Source organism: Panulirus ornatus, chromosome 59 (assembly GCF_036320965.1).
Source record: "Panulirus ornatus isolate Po-2019 chromosome 59, ASM3632096v1, whole genome shotgun sequence".
Lineage (NCBI taxonomy): Eukaryota > Metazoa > Arthropoda > Malacostraca > Decapoda > Palinuridae > Panulirus > Panulirus ornatus.
In genome coordinates this window covers 8,110,279-8,129,242 of record NC_092282.1, presented here as the reverse complement: position 1 = coordinate 8,129,242, position 18,964 = coordinate 8,110,279, and the positions used below count along the sequence as shown (strand labels likewise).

At 40.0% G+C, this 18,964-nt stretch overlaps 1 protein-coding gene across 45 annotated transcripts in view; it reads left to right on the top strand.

Moving 5' to 3' along the window:
* Positions 1–18,964, top strand: part of LOC139767191 (muscle calcium channel subunit alpha-1-like) — a 1,449,841-nt gene that overhangs the window by 1,382,029 nt on the left and 48,848 nt on the right. For all 45 annotated transcript variants that reach the window (XR_011717010.1, XM_071696301.1, XM_071696297.1 and 42 more), the window contains one exon: positions 9,880–9,977. Coding sequence is in view for 44 of the 45 variants with exons in the window: in XM_071696301.1 (XP_071552402.1) it covers positions 9,880–9,977 (98 nt within the window). In the remaining variant the exon portion in view is untranslated. The remainder of the gene's footprint in view (positions 1–9,879; positions 9,978–18,964) is intronic.

The following is an 18,964-nucleotide window of genomic DNA, read 5'->3' as shown; positions in this document are numbered from 1 at the left end:
GTTCTTTCTTTTGAAAAATTAAAAAAAAAAACGAGAGGGGAGGATTTCCAGCCCCCCGCTCCCTCCCCTTTTAGTCGCCTTCTGCGACACGCAGGGAATATGTGGAAAGTATTCGTAATCCCCTATCCCCAGGGATATATATATATATATATATATATATATATATATATATATATATATATATATATATATATATATATAGTAGATCATAGGGTGGGGGAGGGGGCGAAAATCCTGGGAGCCTTGAAGAATGTGTGGAAGTCGAGAACATTATCTCGGAAAGCAAAAATGGGTATGTTTGAAGGAATAGTGGTTCCAACAATGTTGTATGGTTGCGAGGCGTGGGCTATGGATAGAGTTGTGCGCAGGAGGATGGATGTGCTAGAAATGAGATGTTTGAGGACAATGTGTGGTGTGAGGTGGTTTGATCGAGTAAGTAATGTAAGGGTAAGAGAGATGTGTGGAAATAAAAAGAGCGTGGTTGAGAGAGCAGAAGAGGGTATATTGAAATGGTTTGGGCACATGGAGAGAATGAGTGAGGAAAGATTGACCAAGAGGATATATGTGTCGGAGGTGGAGGGAACGAGGAGAAGTGGGAGACCAAATTGGAGGTGGAAAGATGGAGTGAAAAAGATTTTGTGTGATCGTAGCCTGAACATGCAGGAGGGTGAAAGGAGGGCAAGGAATAGAGTGAATTGGATCGATGTGGTATACCGGGGTTGACGTGCTGTCAGTGGATTGAATCAGGGCATGTGAATCATCTGGGGTAAACCATGGAAAGCTGTGTAGGTATGTATATTTGCGTGTGTGGACGTATGTATATGCATGTGTATGGGGGTGGGTTGGGCCATTTCTTTCGGCTGTTTCCTTGCCCTACCTCGCAAACGCGGGAGACAGCGAAAAAAAAAAATATTTATTTTGCTTTGTCACTGTCTCCCACGTTAGCGAGGTAGCGCAAGGAAACAGACGAAAGAATTGCCCAACCCGCCCACATACACATGTATATACATACACGTCCACACACGCAAATATACATACCCACACATCTCAATGTACACATATATATACACATACATATATACACATGCACACAATTCACATTGTCTGCCTTTATTCATTCCCATTGCCATATATATATATATATATATATATATATATATATATATATATATTATTTTCTTTATCGAGGATGTAAGGCATGTGTACGTGTAGGAAGAGAGGAAAGTGATTGGTTCTCAGTGAATGTAGGTTTGTGGCAGGGGTGTGTGATGTCTCCATGGTTGTTTAATTTGTTTATGGATGGGGTTGTTAGGGAGGTGGATGCAAGAGTTTTGGAAAGAGGGGCAAGTATGCAGTCTGTTGTGGATGAGAGAGCTTTGGAAGTGAGTCAGTTGCTGTTCGCTGATGACACAGCGCTGGTGGCTGATTCATGTGAGAAACTGCAGAAGCTGGTGACTGAGTTTGGTAAAGTGTGTGAAAGAAGAAAGTTAAGAGTAAATGTGAATAAGAGCAAGGTTATTAGGTACAGTAGGGTTGAGGGTCTAGTCAATTGGGAGGTAAGTTTGAATGGAGAAAAACTGGAGGAAGTAAAGTGCTTTAGATATCTGGGAGTGGATCTGGCAGCGGATGGAACCATGGAAGCAGAAGTGAATCATAGGGTGGGAGAGGGGGCGAAAATCCTGGGAGCCTTGAAGAATGTGTGGAAGTCGAGAACATTTTCTCGGAAAGCAAAAATGGGTATGTTTGAAGGAATAGTGATTCTAACAATGTTGTATGGTTGCAAGGTGTGGGCTATGGATAGAGTAGTGCACAGGAGGGTGGATGAGCTGGAAATGAGATGTTTGAGGACAATATGTGGTGTGAGGTGGTGTGATCGAGTAAGTAATGTAAGGGTAAGAGAGATGTGTGGAAATAAAAAGAGCTTGGTTGAGAGAGCAGAAGAGCGTGTTTTGAAATGGTTTGGTCACGTGGAGAGAATGAGTGAGGAAAGATTGACCAAGAGGATATATGTGTCAGAGGTGGAGGGAACGAGGAGAAGTGGGAAACCAAATTGGAGGTGGAAAGATGGAGTGAAAAAGATTTTGAGTGATCAGGGCCTGAACATGCAGGAGGGTGAATGCGGGCAAGGAATAGAGTGAATTGGATCGATGTGGTGTACCAGGGTCGACGTGCTGTCAGTGGATTGAATCAGGGTATGTGAAGCGTCTGGGTAAACCATGGAAAGTTCTGTGGGGCCTGGATGTGGAAAGGGAGCTGTGGTTTCGGTGCATTATTACATGACAGCTTGAGACTGAGTGTGAACGAGTGGGGACTTTGTTGTCTTTTCCTAGCGCTACCTCGCACACATGAGGGGGGAGGGGGATGTTATTCCATGTGTGGCGAGGTGTTGATGGGAATAAATGAAGGCAGACAGTATGAATTATGTACATGTGTATATATGTATTTGTCTGTGTGTGTATATATATATATGTGTACATTGAGATGTATAGGTATGTATATTTGCATGTGTGGACGAGTGTGTATATACATACGTATGGGGGTGGGTTGGGCCATTTCTTTTGTCTGTTTTCCTTGCGCTACCTCGCAAACGCGGGAGACAGCGACAAAGCAAAATAAATAAAATAAAATTATTTATTTATTTATTTTGCTTTGTCGCTGTCTCTCGCATTAGCAATGTTGCGCAAGGAAACAGACGAAAGAATGGCCCAACCCACTCACATACACATGTATATATATACACGTCCACACACGCAACTGTACATACCTATACATCTCAACGTATACATATATATACACACAGACATATACATATATACACATGTACATAATTCATACTGTCTGCCTTTATTCATTCCCATCGCCACCCTGCCACACATGAAATATTACCCCCTCCCCCCTCATGTGTGTGAGGTAGCGCTAGGAAAAGACAACAAAGGCCACATTCGTTCACACTCATTCTCCAGCTGTCATATAATAATGCACCGAAACCACAGCTCCCTTTCCACATCCAGTCCCCACAGAACTTTCCATGGTTTACCCCAGATGCTTCACATGCCCTTGTTCAATCCATTGACAGCACGTCGACCCCGGTATACCACATCGTTCCAATTCACTCTATTCCTTGTATGCCTTTCACCCTCCTGCATTTTCAGGCCCCAATCACTCAAAATCTTTTTCACTCCATCTTTCCACCTCCAATTTGTTCTCCCACTTCTCCTCGTTCCCTCCAACTCTGACATATATATCCTCTTGGTCAATCTTTCCTCGCTCATTCTCTCCATGTGAACAAACCATTTCAACACACCCTCTTCTGCTCTCTCAACCACACTCTTTTTATTACCACACATCTCTCTTACCCTATTATTACTTACTCGATCAAACCACCTCACACCACATATTGTCTTCAAACATCTCATTTCCAGCACATCCACCCTCTTCCCCACAACTCTATCCATAGCCCACGCCTCGCAGCCATATAACATTGTTGGAACCACTATTCCTTCAAACATACCCATTTTTGCTTTCCGAGATAATGTTCTTGACTTCCACACATTCTACAACGCTCCCAGAACTTTTGCCCCCTCCCCCACCCTATGATTCACTTCTGCTTCCATGGTTCCATCTGCTGCCAAATCCACTCCCAGATATCTAAAACACTTCACTTCCTCCAGTTTTTCTCTATTCAAACTTACCTCCCAGTTGACTTGTCCCTCAACCCTACTTTACTTAATAACCTTGCTCTTATTCACATTTACTCTTAACTTTCTTCTTTCACACACTTTACCAAACTCAGTCACCATCTTCTGCAGTTTCTCACACGAATCAGCCACCAGCGCTGTATCATCAGCGAACAACAACTGACTCACTTCCCAAGCTCTCTCATCCACAACAGACTGCATACTTGCTCCTCTCTCCAAAACTCTTGCATTCACCTCCCTAACAACCCCATCCATAAACAAATTAAACAATCATGGAGACATCACACACCCCTGCCGCAAACCTACATTCACTGAGAACCAATCACTTTCCTCTCTTCCTATATGTACACATGCCTTACATCCTTGATAAAAACTTTTCACTGCTTCTAACAACTTGCCTCCCACGCCATATATTCTTAATACCTTCTACAGAGCATATCTGTCAACTCTCTTCATATGCCTTCTCCAGATCCATAAATGCTACATTTATTCTTCCACCGCAATACCATCCAAACCCACTGCCTTGCCAGCTTTCATCTTCCGTAAAGCTTTTACTACCTCTTCTCTGTTTACCAAATCGTTTTTCCTAACCCTCTCACTTTGCACACCACCTCAACCAAAACACCCCATATCTGCCACTCTATCATCAAACACATTCAACAAACCTTCAAGATACTCACTCCATCTCCTTCTCACATCACCACTACTTGTTATCACCTCCCCATTAGCCCCCTTCACCGAAGTTCCCATTTGTTCCCTTGTCTTACGCACTTTATTTACCTCCTTCCAAAACATCTTTTTATTCTCCCAAAAATTTAATATTACTCTTTCACCCCAACTCTCATTTGCCCTCTTTTTCACCTCTTGCACCTTTCTCTTGACCTCCTGCCTCTTTCTTTTATACATCTCACAGTCATTTGCATTATTTCCCTGCAAAACTCGTCCAAATGCCTCTCTCTTCTCTTTCACTTACTTCTTCATCCCACCACTCGCTACCCTTCCTAATCTGCCCACTTCCCATGCCTCTCATGCCACAAGCATCTTTTGCGCAAGCCATCACTGCTTCCCTAAATACATCCCATTCTTGGTGGCTGATTCGGGTGAGAAACTGCAGAAGCTGGTGACTGAGTTTGGTTAAGTGTGTGAAAGATGAAAGCTGAGAGTAAATGTGAATAAGAGCAAGGTTATTAGGTATAGTAGTGTTGAGGGACAAGTAAATTAGGAGGTAAGTTTTAATGGAGAAAAACTGGAGGAAGTGAAGTGTTTTAGATATCTGGGAGTGGATTTGGCAGTGGATGGAACCATGGAAGCTGAAGTGAGTCATAGGGTGGAGGAGGGGGCGAAAGTTCTGGGAGCATTGAAAAATGTGTGGAAGGCGAGAACGTCATCTCGGAAAGCAAAAATTGGTATGTTTGAAGGAATAGTGGTTCCAACAATGTTGTATGGTTGCGAGGTGGGGCTATAGATAGAGTTATGCGGAGGAGGGTGGATGTGCTAGATATGAGATGTTTGAGGACGATATGTGGTGTGAGATGGTTAGACCGAGTAAGTAATGAAAGGGTAAGAGAAATGTGTGGTAATAAAAAGAGTGTGGCTGAAAAAGCAGAAGAGGGTGTTTTGAAATGGTTTGGTCACATGGAGAGAATGAGTGAGGAAAGATTGACCAAGAGGATATATGTATCAGAGGTGGAGGGAACGAGGAGAAGTGGGAGACCAAATTGGAGGTGGAAAGATGGAGTGAAAAAGATTTTGAGTGATCTGGGCCTGAAAATGCAGGAGGGTGAAAGGCGTGCAAGGAATAGAGTGAATTGGAACGATGTGGTATACCAGGGTCGATGTGCTGTCAGTGGACTGAACCATGGCATGTGAAGTGTCTTGGGGTAAACCATGGAAAGTTCTGTGGTGTCTGAATGTGGAAAGGGAGCTGTGGTTTTGGTGCATTACATGACAGCTAGAGACTGAGTTTGAATGAATGTGGCCTTTGTTGTCTTTTCCTAGTGCTACGTCACGCACATGCGGGGGGAGGGGGCTGTCATTTCATGTGTGGCGGGGTGGCGATGGCAATGAATAAGGGCAGACAGTATGAATTATGTACATGTGCATGTATGTATATGTCTTTGTATGAATATATATGTATACCTTGAGATGTATAGGTATGTATACGTGCATGTATGGACATGTAAGTATATACATGTGTATGTGGATGGGTTGGGCCATTTTTTCATCTGTTTCCTTGCACTACCTTGCTAACGCGGGAGACAACGACAAAGCAAAATATATATATATATATATATAGATATCTGGGAGTGGATTTGGCAGCAGATGGAACCATGGAAGTGGAAGTGAATCATAGGGTGGGGGAGGGGGCGAAAATTCTGGGAGCGTTGAAGAATGTGTGGAAGTCGAGAACATTATCTCGGAAAGCAAAAATGGGTATGTTTGAAGGAATAGTGGTTCCAACAATGTTTTATGGTTACGAGGCGTGGGCTATGGATAGAGTTGTGCGCAGGAGGGTGGATGTGCTAGAAATGAGATGTTTGAGGACAATATGTGGTGTGAGGTGGTTTGATCGAGTAAGTAATAATAGGGTAAGAGAGATGAGTGGTAATAAAATGAGTGTGGCTGAGAGAGCAGAAGAGGGTGTTTTGAAATGGTTTGGTCACATGGAGATAATGAGTGAGGAAAGATTGACAAAGAGGATATATGTGTCAGAGGTGGAGGGAACGAGGAGAAGTGGGAGACCAAATTGGAGGTGGAAAGATGGAGTGAAGAAGATTTTGAGTGATCGGGGCCTGAACATGCAGGAGGGTGAAAGACGTGCAAGGAATAGAGTGAATTAGAACGATGTGGTATACCGAGGGTCGACGTGCTGTCAGTGGATTGAATCAGGGCATGTGAAGCGTCTGGGGTAAACCATGGAAAGTAGTGTGGGGCCTGGATGTGGAAAGGGAGCTGTGGTTTCGGGCATTATTGCATGACAGCTAGAGACTGAGTGTGAACGAATGGGGCCTTTGTTGTCTTTTCCTAGCGCTACCTCGCACACATGAGGGGGGAGGGGGATGGTATTCCATATGTGGCGAGGTGGCGATGGAAATGAATAAAGGCAGACAGTGTGAATTGTGTGCATGGGTATATATGGATGTGTCTGTGTGTGTATATATATGTGTACATTGGGATGTATAGGTATGTATATTTGCGTGTGTGGACGTGTATGTATATACATGTGTATGGGGTTGGGTTGGGCCATTTATTTCGTCTGTTTCCTTGCGCTACCTCGCAAACGCGGGAGACAACGACAAAGCAAAATATAATATATAAATATGTGTGTGTGTGTGTGTACGTGGGTGGGTTGGGCCATTCTTTTGTCTGTTTCCTTGCGCTACCCTACTAATGCAGGAGACAGCAACAAAGTATGATAATAATGATAATGATAATAAATAAATATAATAGATATACTATCGTATTTTATTGTACTTAGTCGCTGTCTCTCATGTTAGCAAGGTAGCGCAAGGAAACAGGAGAAAGAATGGCCCAATCCACCCACATATGCATGCATATACATAAACACCCACCCATGCGCATATACATACGTATACATTTCCACGTATACATACATATACATACACAGACATTTACATATATTCACATGTACATATTCATACTTGCTGCCTTCATTCATTCCCATTGCCACCCCACCATACATGAAATGACAACCCCCTCCCCCCGTGCGTGAGGAAGATAGTGCCAGGAAGAGACAACAAAGGCAATATTTGTTCACATGCAGTCTCTAGCTGTTATGTGTAATGCACCAAAACCACAGCTCCCTTTCCACAACTAGGTCCACAAAACTTTCCATGCTTTACCCCAGACATTTCACATGCCCTGGTTCAATCCATTGACAGCATATCCACCCTGATATACCACGTCATTCCAATTCACTCTCTTCCTTGCACGCCTTTCACCCTCCTGTATGTTCAAGCCCCAATCACTCAAAATCTTTTTCACTCCGTCCTTCCACCTCCAATTTGGTCTCCCGCTTCTCCTCATCCCCTCTACCTCTGACACATATATCCTCTTTGTCAATCTTTCCTCACTCATTCTCTCCATGTGAACAAACCATTTCAACACACTCTCTTCTGCTCTCTCAACCATACTTTTTTTATTACCACACATCTTTCTTACCCTTTCATTACTTACTTGATCAAACTACCTCACACCACATATTGTCCTCAAACATCTCATTTCCAACACATCCACCCTCCTCCGCACAACCCTATGTATAGCACATGCCTCACAACCATATTACATTGTCAGAACCACTATTCCTTCAAACATGCCCATTTTTGCTCTCTGAGATTACATTCTCACCTTCCACACATTCTTCAATGGTCCCAGAACCTTTGTTCCCTCCCACACCCTGTGACTCACTTCCGCTTCCTTGGTTCCATCCGCTGCTAAATCCACTCCCAGATATCTAGAACATTTCACTTCCTCCAGTTTTTCTCCCTTGAAACTTACCTCCCAGTTAACTTGTCCCTCAACCCTACTGAACCTAATAACCTTGCTCTTATTCACATTTACTCTCAGCTTTCATCTCCCATATAAGTGAAGTAGAATTAAGAAGAGAACTGAGCCTTAGAGGGAATATCCTCACTTGGCCCCCTTCTCTGTTCCTTTTTAGGAAAAGTGAGAAAAAAAAAAGAGGAGGGGAGGATTTCCAGCTCCCGTTCCCTCCCCTCTTAGTTGCCTTCTGCAACTTGCAGGGAATTTGTGGGAAGTATTCTTTCTCCTCTATCCCAGGGATATTGAAATGGTTTGATCACATGGAGAGAATGAGTGAGGAAAGATTGATAAAGAGGATGTATGTGTCAGAAGTGGAGGGGACGAGGAGAAGTGGGAGACCAAATTGGAGGTGGAAGGATGGAAAGAAAAAGATTTTGAGCTATCGGGGCCTGAACATACAGGAGGGTGAAAGGAGTGCAAGGAATGTAGTGAATTGGAACGATGTGTCATGCCAGGGTCGATGTGCTGTCAGTGGATTGAACCAAGGCATGTGAAGTGTCTGGGGTAAACCATGGAAGGTTTTGTGGGACCTGGATCTGGAAAGGGAGCTGTGGTTTCAGTGCATTACACATAACAGCTAGAGACTGAGTGTGAACGAATGTGGCCTTTGTTGTCTTTTCCTAGCGCTACCTTGCACACATGTGGGGGGAGGGGGGTGCCATTTGATGTGTGGCAGGGTGGCGACGGGAATGGATGAAGGCAGCAATTATGAATATATACATGTGTATATATGTATATGTCTGTGTATGTATATGTATGTATACATTGAAATGTATAAGTGTACACATATATAATTACCTATTTGCACTGTACAGGAAGGGAGTTTTACACTCATGGGGCCCTGTCCTTCTCTCTTGTGTGTGCTTGTGTGTGATTGCTCATTGTTTATTATGGGGAGAGAGTTTTACACTAATGTTTTCCTAAGTATATTTACATACACAAACACACCCATACACACATGCTTTCTAGCCTAAGACAGGTACCCATATATCAACCAGCCCTAAAGAGCGTATAAACAGTTGGGATTATCTGTGGACCAAGTACCACACCATAGATACAAACCATGCAGATCCAACCCTAGGTGAGCCCAAGCTCACTCATGGTCATGTGTGTGTGTGTGTGTTTATCATTCATGACTTGCAATCAGATATGGATGAAGGTAAACAAAGCCTGTAATTGGTTTCAGTTTTTTTTTCTCTTTTTTATCATAACAAACAGGAGATGATTAATTTTCGTTGTAATCATTTTATGTATTCATTTTATATATTTCAAACATCTGGCTGCATAAAAACATTACGGAAAGTCTTGTACTGCAGGGAGAATACTCAACACTTAACGATTTTTTATTGATGTATTAACCCAATATTAACACTTCTTGCATCCTGTTGCTTATCTGTTATTTTTGAATAAAACCAAATTAAAAATGTGAAATAATTTGTTGGTATACACTGTCACCAACATAAACCCAGTTTCTTGTATTATGAATATATACCTCTCCCAAAACTGTTAATTTTCCCCTTTACTTTAATTGTACACCCAATATGAATGATACTCCTAGTAAGTGAATAACTCTATCACCACTACATTCCAAAGCTAATTCTCTTCATAAATTTTTCAGATATCTCCAACAAACTCACTTTCCTATTCTCCTGCGCATTCAAATGAGAAGACTGCACTCAATCACATGGCGCATCGTCCTCCAACACCCCTGGAAAGGTTAGTGAGGATTACTATCAAGGCAGTATTTGATGAGTAGGTAAAAGCTCTGATTTTGGTTGAAGCTGAACTACAGGTAAAGCTTGTTTTTGGATAGTTATAATATAAAGTTTGATCACATTATGAATATTTGAATGTATTGTTGTATTGTTGCTATTGCTTCTTTTTTCTTATAATAAGGATCATCAAGTATAGCTAAGCTTTCTCCAAGGCTTGAAGATCAGCTGCCATTGGCATCATTCATGGTTTCTTCATGCCCCACCACCTACTTAAAACTGGTTTAAACTATCTGTTCTTATCCTGATTCAGTCAGCTAACTTGAATATTTAAAGGATTTTTTGTATAGCATTTCTTAAACATGGTAAGCAGTTACTTTTAACAAAACCCTGATTGATGGAGAAAAGAAAAATTTACTTGAGATGTGAAGACGACAGTACTCAGGAATGTAGGTATCTGCATCTTTCAGAGTCACTTTGGGCAGCCTTATATCCTTGAACACAAGGAATATTAAAGTGTTTACCACCATTGTTAGGGTAACATGATTCTTTTTACAATCTTTTTCCCCCAGTCTTCTTGCCCATCTTGTATATGATACCAACTCATTTTTTTATACCCATTATAAGATGAAAAGGGTGAATTGACCTTAGATTTAGTCATCAAGACATCACAAAGAATGTATCCTTTCCTGCTTTAGAAGTCAGGTTTTCCTATTCTAATTGTTGTGTACATTCAGGAAAACATAGACATGTCAGTAAGTCATGATTTAGAGGTAAAAAGCCATCTTCACAAACAGGTAATGACCCGACCAAAAAAGTTCATTAACATGTACATACCTCATATAGTTATCCTTCCATGTCAAAAATTGGTAGAACAGTGAATAGCTCGTAAGTCACGAGATAAATCTTTACCGGAAAATCATACATCTTTGGCTAGGTTTCTTCTTTTACATTGAATCTAAAGGGGATGAAGAAGCCTGATGATAGCATGGGCAACAACAGCATAGAACAAAAATTAGGTCACAAAACCACATAAAGAATTTTTATAGATAATTATGCTCAACAGCATTTTATCAGCTACAGATTTTCCCCTACATATGACCTATATGGCTTACGACCATCCATACACATGACCAGAAAAAAATATGAATTAGAAAGCATAGATAATGAAATGTGAACTAAAAGAGTCTTAGATAAAAGGTAAAAAGAAACTACAGAGTCATATAATAAAGCTGGCTGATAAAAAATGAGATATTCATTATAGAAATTGAGTAGAATAAAAGATTGCTGCACAGGTATACGAATTCTACCTGCCATGCTGACATGCGTTCTACTTATGTCCATTTCAGGATCCGACCAGTCGGTCAGAACTGAACCCAGATGTATGTTGGGGAGGGGGTGTATAGTTTTTTTGGCCTGTTAAGTTTAGTCTTTGCTGAATTTACAGTCAGTATGTAGGTAATGTTTCTGTCCATCCCGACTCACTTTAAGAGAAAGTAAATGAAGCTTATGTAGAAGAACTGGGTCTTTGTAAATTCATTTTGATGTAGTTTGAGAGTAGATGCTTATCTGAATGTAAAAATATACATATCTAGGCTGATTCCACCATTAAAAGTGCTAGTATTCGTAGAATGAATCAGGGGAAATACAGGAAGTAATGGAGAGAACTGCAAATGGATTAAAACTTGCATGGTCCCATGGACATTTACAGCAACTCTGAGAATCAAAACCTGGAATTAAGTGAATAGCATACCATTTTTCAATTGTGTTGAAAAAAGAAATTGAAATAAATTCAGCTTGAGTGAAAAAGGTTTAGGCAAAGGATTTTGGAGGATTACCAAAACCCCATGTCTTTCTGTGAAAATTAAAGCCTGTGAAAGTCTTTAAAAAGAGTGTTTGATTATGACATAAGTTACTCTTTGGACTGCATGACCACAAATAACTAGTACACTTAAAACCAGTGATTATTAGGATAAACTCAAGCTTGTAAGTGTAAAGAGTGGTAACTTGACACTGTCATGTATGGAAGTGTTAATGTGCACCCATCAGAATACTTACTCTGGTACATGCTGGATGAACCTTGCATTCAAGTCTTTGAAATTAATTCAAAATCCATTTATGGGTCTATAGGAGGATTTTCTGATTTGAAGTGCATACCAGCCATTCATGGAGAATGAATGATTGAATATTTGGATAAAAAGAAAATATATTTCCAAAAAGTGTGATTATAAGATAATTTAGAAATATCTATAGCGGCAATCAAAAAACTCATTTCCTAATGTTGATGTTCGGATGAAATTAACTATTTGGTATATATATCATGGCGAAGTTATGCATAAACAAAAGCATACTGAAAATGTAAGATTGAAAACAGAGTCACAAATTGATAATTATTGTTTACATTTGTGCTCTTGTGTAGTATGCAACACATCAAAACATCAAACATGTGTTAATGTTGATGTTATGAGATTTTTTATTTGGTGTGTATAATATTAAAGATAAGTGATTTACAAACAAATGCATACAAAAATAAAAAAGACCTTAAATAGCTATGCAAATTAATTACCATTAACATTTATATGTGGCTTATGGATATTAGGATCCCCCCCCCCAACACACGTGCACTTATGTGCAAAAGTGTTAGAAGACATGCAGACAGATTTAGGGGATGTTTAGTAATCCTGAAATCAGTATTAAGACTGCTAGATAACAGGTACAAGAGAGGTTTTAGTTGGGATATTGAAAACCATTAGAAATTTAAGTCTAAGAAAGATACAAGTTGCAAGTAACAAATAACAAACACACTATAAAGCACACTTCTATAGTACAGTGGAGTTTTGTTTAATGTGTACATCATATGCAGCCTTCTTTAAATGTAGTCTAACTACTCATTTCTGAGCAGTTCATCATTTCTTTTATGACCCAGAACTGGGCTAAAATGTAACAAGTTCACGGTCATATGCAGTAACTTAACACAATAATGTTTTCTTACGTAAAATACTGTACTTTCAAGTATCTTAAGATCTGTACTAATATTTCTAAGACAGGTCCCTTGGCATACATTACAAAAGCTCACCATGTAATGAATGCATTCCCAGCTGTAATATTATCTCTGCATATGCTAAATCTCTAATATTTGTTTGAGGTAAGAAATGAAATTTTTTCTACTAAAGATTCATCAGTCACAATATTTCTGAGGACATTTTGACTGTAAGTCAAAACTTTCAGCATTTCAGTTCATGACAAAGAGGTGAAATCCCAGGTTGCAAGTGACTTCATATCTAATCACTCAAAGCACCAGCCTTGTTTTGTTTCAATAAATCATGAACTGAATATGAATTGCTCTAGGATACACATATACAATTGTATCATAAACTATTTCCTGGAAGTAAGGGGAGTGGGGGAGGAATGGGATGTATTTAGGGAATCAGTGATTGATTGCGCAAAAGATGCTTGTGGCATGAGAAGAGTGGGAGGTGGGTTGATTAGAAAGGGTAGTGAGTGGTGGGATGAAGAAGTAAGATTATTAGTGAAAGAGAAGAGAGAGGCATTTGGACGATTTTTGCAGGGAAAAAATGCAATTGAGTGGGAGATGTATAAAAGAAAGAGACAGGAGGTCAAGAGAAAGGTGTAAGAGGTGAAAAAGAGGGCAAATGAGAGTTGGGGTGAGAGAGTATCATTAAATTTTAGGGAGAATAAAAAGATGGTCTGGAAGGAGGTAGATAAAGTGCATAAGACAAGGGAGCAAATGGGAACTTCAGTGAAGGGCGCAAATGGGGAGGTGATAACAAGTAGTGGTGATGTGAGAAGGAGATGGAGTGAGTATTTTGAAGGTTTGTTGAATGTGTTTGATGATAGAGTGGCAGATATGGGGTGTTTTGGTCGAGGTGGTGTGCAAAGTGAGAGGGTTAGGGAAAATGATTTGGTAAACAGAGAAGAGGTAGTAAAAGCTTTGCGGAAGATGAAAGCCGGCAAGGCAGCAGGTTTGGATGGTATTGCAGTGGAATTTATTAAAAAAGGGGGTGACTGTATTATTGACTGGTTGGTAAGGTTATTTAATGTATGTATGACTCATGGTGAGGTGCCTGAGGATTGGCGGAATGCGTGCATAGTGCCATTGTACAAAGGCAAAGGGGATAAGAGTGAGTGCTCAAATTACAGAGGTATAAGTTTGTTGAGTATTCCTGGTAAATTATATGGGAGGGTATTGATTGAGAGGGTGAAGGCATGTACAGAGCATCAGATTGGGGAAGAGGAGTGTGGTTTCAGAAGTGGTAGAGGATGTGTGGATCAGGTGTTTGCTTTGAAGAATGTATGTGAGAAATACTTAGAAAAGCAAATGGATTTGTATGTAGCATTTATGGATCTGGAGAAGGCATATGATAGAGTTGATAGAGATGCTCTGTGGAAGGTATTAAGAATATATGGTGTGGGAGGCAAGTTGTTAGAAGCAGTGAAAAGTTTTTATCGAGGATGTAAGGCATGTGTACGTGTAGGAAGAGAGGAAAGTGATTGGTTCTCAGTGAATGTAGGTTTGCGGCAGGGGTGTGTGATGTCTCCATGGTTGTTTAATTTGTTTATGGATGGGGTTGTTAGGGAGGTAAATGCAAGAGTCCTGGAAAGAGGGGCAAGTATGAAGTCTGTTGGGGATGAGAGAGCTTGGGAAGTGAGTCAGTTGTTGTTCGCTGATGATACAGCGCTGGTGGCTGAGTCATGTGAGAAACTGCAGAAGCTGGTGACTGAGTTTGGTAAAGTGTGTGAAAGAAGAAAGTTAAGAGTAAATGTGAATAAGAGCAAGGTTATTAGGTACAGTAGGGTTGAGGGTCAAGTCAATTGGGAGGTAAGTTTGAATGGAGCAAAACTGGAGGAAGTGAAGTGTTTTAGATATCTGGGAGTGGATCTGGCAGCAGATGGAACCATGGAAGCGGAAGTGGATCATAGGGTGGGGGAGGGGGCGAAAATCCTGGGAGCCTTGAAGAATGTGTGGAAGTCGAGAACATTATCTCGGAAAGCAAAAATGGGTATGTTTGAAGGAATAGTGGTTCCAACAATGTTGTATGGTTGCGAGGCGTGGGCTATGGATAGAGTTGTGCGCAGGAGGATGGATGTGCTGGAAATGAGATGTTTGAGGACAATGTGTGGTGTGAGGTGGTTTGATCGAGTAAGTAACGTAAGGGTAAGAGAGATGTGTGGAAATAAAAAGAGCGTGGTTGAGAGAGCAGAAGAGGGTGTTTTGAAATGGTTTGGGCACATGGAGAGAATGAGTGAGGAAAGATTGACCAAGAGGATATATGTGTCGGAGGTGGAGGGAACGAGGAGAAGTGGGAGACCAAATTGGAGGTGGAAAGATGGAGTGAAAGAGATTTTGTGTGATCGGGGCCTGAACATGCAGGAGGGTGAAAGGAGGGCAAGGAATAGAGTGAATTGGATCGATGTGGTGTACCAGGGTTGACGTGCTGTCAGTGGATTGAATCAGGGCATGTGAAGCGTCTGGGGTAAACCATGGAAAGCTGTGTAGGTATGTATATTATTTGCGTGTGTGGACGTATGTATATACATGTGTAAAGGGGTGGGTTGGGCCATTTCTTTCGTCTGTTTCCTTGCGCTACCTCGCAAATGTGGGAGACAGCGAAAAAAAAAAAAAAAAGAATACTGTTAAAGTGTGAATGATCAGTGAAATCTGCAGTTTATATTTTGCAGAGAAATATACCCTGATCATGCCATTCTTCGAAGGCAGTCTTGTGTTATATTATCCAAAAGTGGCTAGTTGGAATCTTTCAGTAAATGACAAAAGTTTAGGCTGTAGGATGTGACTTAAGGATTACTGGCCTTATATTTCGTAATAGAGGCATAGGAGGCCATTTCAGGAATTGATCCTCATATGAGGTCAGCTGTCTAAGAAATCAAATGAATAAAGTTTGACAATTCTGTTTAGGTTTTCGCATAAGTCCTAATGCTTATTAACTTTTCATTTGAAATTATTTGAATTGATAATTTGATCTTGCACTAATGATATCACTTTTAGATTTATGGAATAGCTTAAGGGGATCCTTCGATTTATCAGTGATATTTTTCATGTTTCTTTTGCTCTTCCCTTCTTATCATACTATAATCATCACTAACCTTGTGCCTTTTTAGTGCACCCTGGCTTTCTATATCTTCCATATATCTCTCATATTGTCTTTGCATTTCCTTGTTTGTTTGGACCTATTGAAAGATCTGTCATTTCTTCTCTTTCCTCCCTCTCTCTGCTCATTTCTGTGGGTATCCTTTTCAGTACACCACCATTGTTGACTGACACTTTTCAGTCCTCTATTTCAAGAACTCACCCTCCCAATCTATCTCTAATCCATTGACTGTGGCTACTCTAGATGTTAAGTATGCACTCACTGCAGCACTTTTCAGTAATTCTTACAAATTATATTAATTTTCTTGTTATACCATATGAAAGAAAATTCTTTGGGTTAAAGAAAAAGGATATTTATCAGTATAGTAACATTTTACTTGCAATCATAGTGAGATTATCAAACGATCATTCTCAGGTTGCATCCCTGTCATGTTTATGATGTGTCCCTCCTAATGGCATAGTTTATGCAGATATCACTATGCGATCACATTACACTTCTCAGTAATATTTGTTCCATTATTGATTCAGACCTACATACATTATTTACATGAATCTATATGAATTTTCTTTGCTGTCTGGGCAGAGCAAAAATGATGCAGTATCACCCATGGCAGTTTGATGGTTATTGACCAGCTGAGTTGGAAAATAATTTGGGCAAAGAATGTGGAAACATTGTCTGAATTGCTTTTACAGGTTGAACCTCTTTAATCTGGTAACAGTGAGACATGGCCAGTACTGGACCATAGAAAATGCTGGAAAACAGAAATTGACCTAAGGGAACCCCCTCAGTAAATATACCTGACCCCTAGTCTTGCCAGCTCATTCCACACACACATTGCTGCATTATCAAAGATAGAACAAAGCTTAAAACAGGAAATGATACCACCATCAATGCCTCCCAACAAGGTTTTCCTTGTTACATCAGATTACATCAGAAGTATCCCCAGATGGAGACTCCTCAGTATCTTAGGCAAGGGTTTTTCATGGTACACAAAGCCAATACAGGGCAGATTCATTAGCATTATACACTTGTTCTAGAGCTATGTTTTCCACTGCCACTAACTGTACAAATTCATCCACAAACTTTGTCGCAGCTTTGTGATGAGTAATTTGTGTAATGAACCACCATAGGTTGGCAATTGGCTTTGGTTGACTCTTGTTACTATTGTTATTTTATTGTTATTGTCAAGGCAGCCAGCCTTCGCTGGTCATAATAACCTTTTCTGGTGTTCATTTTCAGCAAAAACTGAATATAAGAAATTCACAGGTCTGTTAATTAGAGCGGCTGCAGTGTAAACAGATTTTGGCACCTTAGTGCTGCTAACAGCGCTGCCCTGGTGGCAGATCCACAAACTAATGGCAGCAGACTCAATACACACTGGACCATGGGAGTTGGCAGACCACAGAGTGCCAGATTAGAGAGGTACAACCTGTAATTGAATCCTGACTCATTTCTCAGCTGTTACCATGCCTGGGATTAATAAATGCCCCAGACCATATCTAGCACATTTGCAGTCACCTGTTAGAGGCTTTCCCTGCTGTATACAGCATATCAGTAATCATTGGGTGAAGTTGGTTTTCAGGTGTAAATGATATACTTTCTTTAACTTTTTTGTATAGGACTGGTGCTTTTTCTTTGAAACTGAGCGTGTGTGTGTGATTACTATTTCTGTTTTATGAGGAGAAAATTTTACACTCACATTGACCTTCTTAACTTTGAATATGTGTATCATGTCTTTACTCCTATGTTTGTATGCACACACACACACACATTTTTGTTTGATACATGGCAAATAGATCACTGTTAACTTTAAAGAAGTAAATTTGAAAAAAAATACATGGAGTACCAAGAAAATTCTTTTAATGTGCTATTTCACTTAAGAAAATACCAGTACTTATATTCTTGGTAACACACATTTTACTGATCTTGGAATCAGTAGCATTTCCTTTATTAGTTAGGATAAGTAGATCTATTATTTTATATCAAACTTTTTTTGATATTTTCAAAAACTAACTTTTTCTTAGGGTGGGATTTGATGTTAATTTCATGCACTTTGCTTTGATTCATGAGTACTGTGAATTAACCCAAGTGCCTTTTATTAAGTGCTACTTGCTATGCATTTCTTAATATGCACTTATTGATAACTCCTCTACACTTCATGTTATGTTTTTTGCACTTCAGGTTATTATATGGTAAATCCTGTGCACTTCTTATAAATATATGTAAAGGTTCTTACATGGTAAATCCTGTGCACTTTTTTATAGATATATGTATTAAACTTTCACTGAATGTTAATTGATTATACTCTCATGTAAACTCCTTTGTACCTTTCGTTAAATCCTGTGCACTTGATGTGGATTCCTCTCTATTCTAATTGATTTCTGCAAAGCACTATTTTTTTGAAAAAAAGATATATATTTATTTATTTATTCATATGAAAATAATACACCATTAGCAAGTACACATAAGATGCAGGGAAAACCACAAGGAAAGGGAAAACATGAAGAGTCAAGCACTTTCGTATATTACGTTGTCAAGACTGAGCTCAGGTATAGAAAACCAGAATATAATGTACCAGCCACCACTGGGTGGGCAGGGAAAAGAATCAAGGAACAGGGAAAGAGATTAAGGCAAAGATTGCCCTCAACTAGCTCACCTCTCTCAAGATACATTATCAAGTTAATCTTTGTTCAGGGGAAACATATTTAAATTCTTTTTGACTTATAAAGTTATCTAATTTATACAAACCAACACTTTGTGTCAAATTGATATCTCTGCAATGTTTGATAAGAAATGATTCAACAATATTTCTAACTGTTAGCATTTTCATTCATATTAATATATCTGTTATATTTGATAAGAG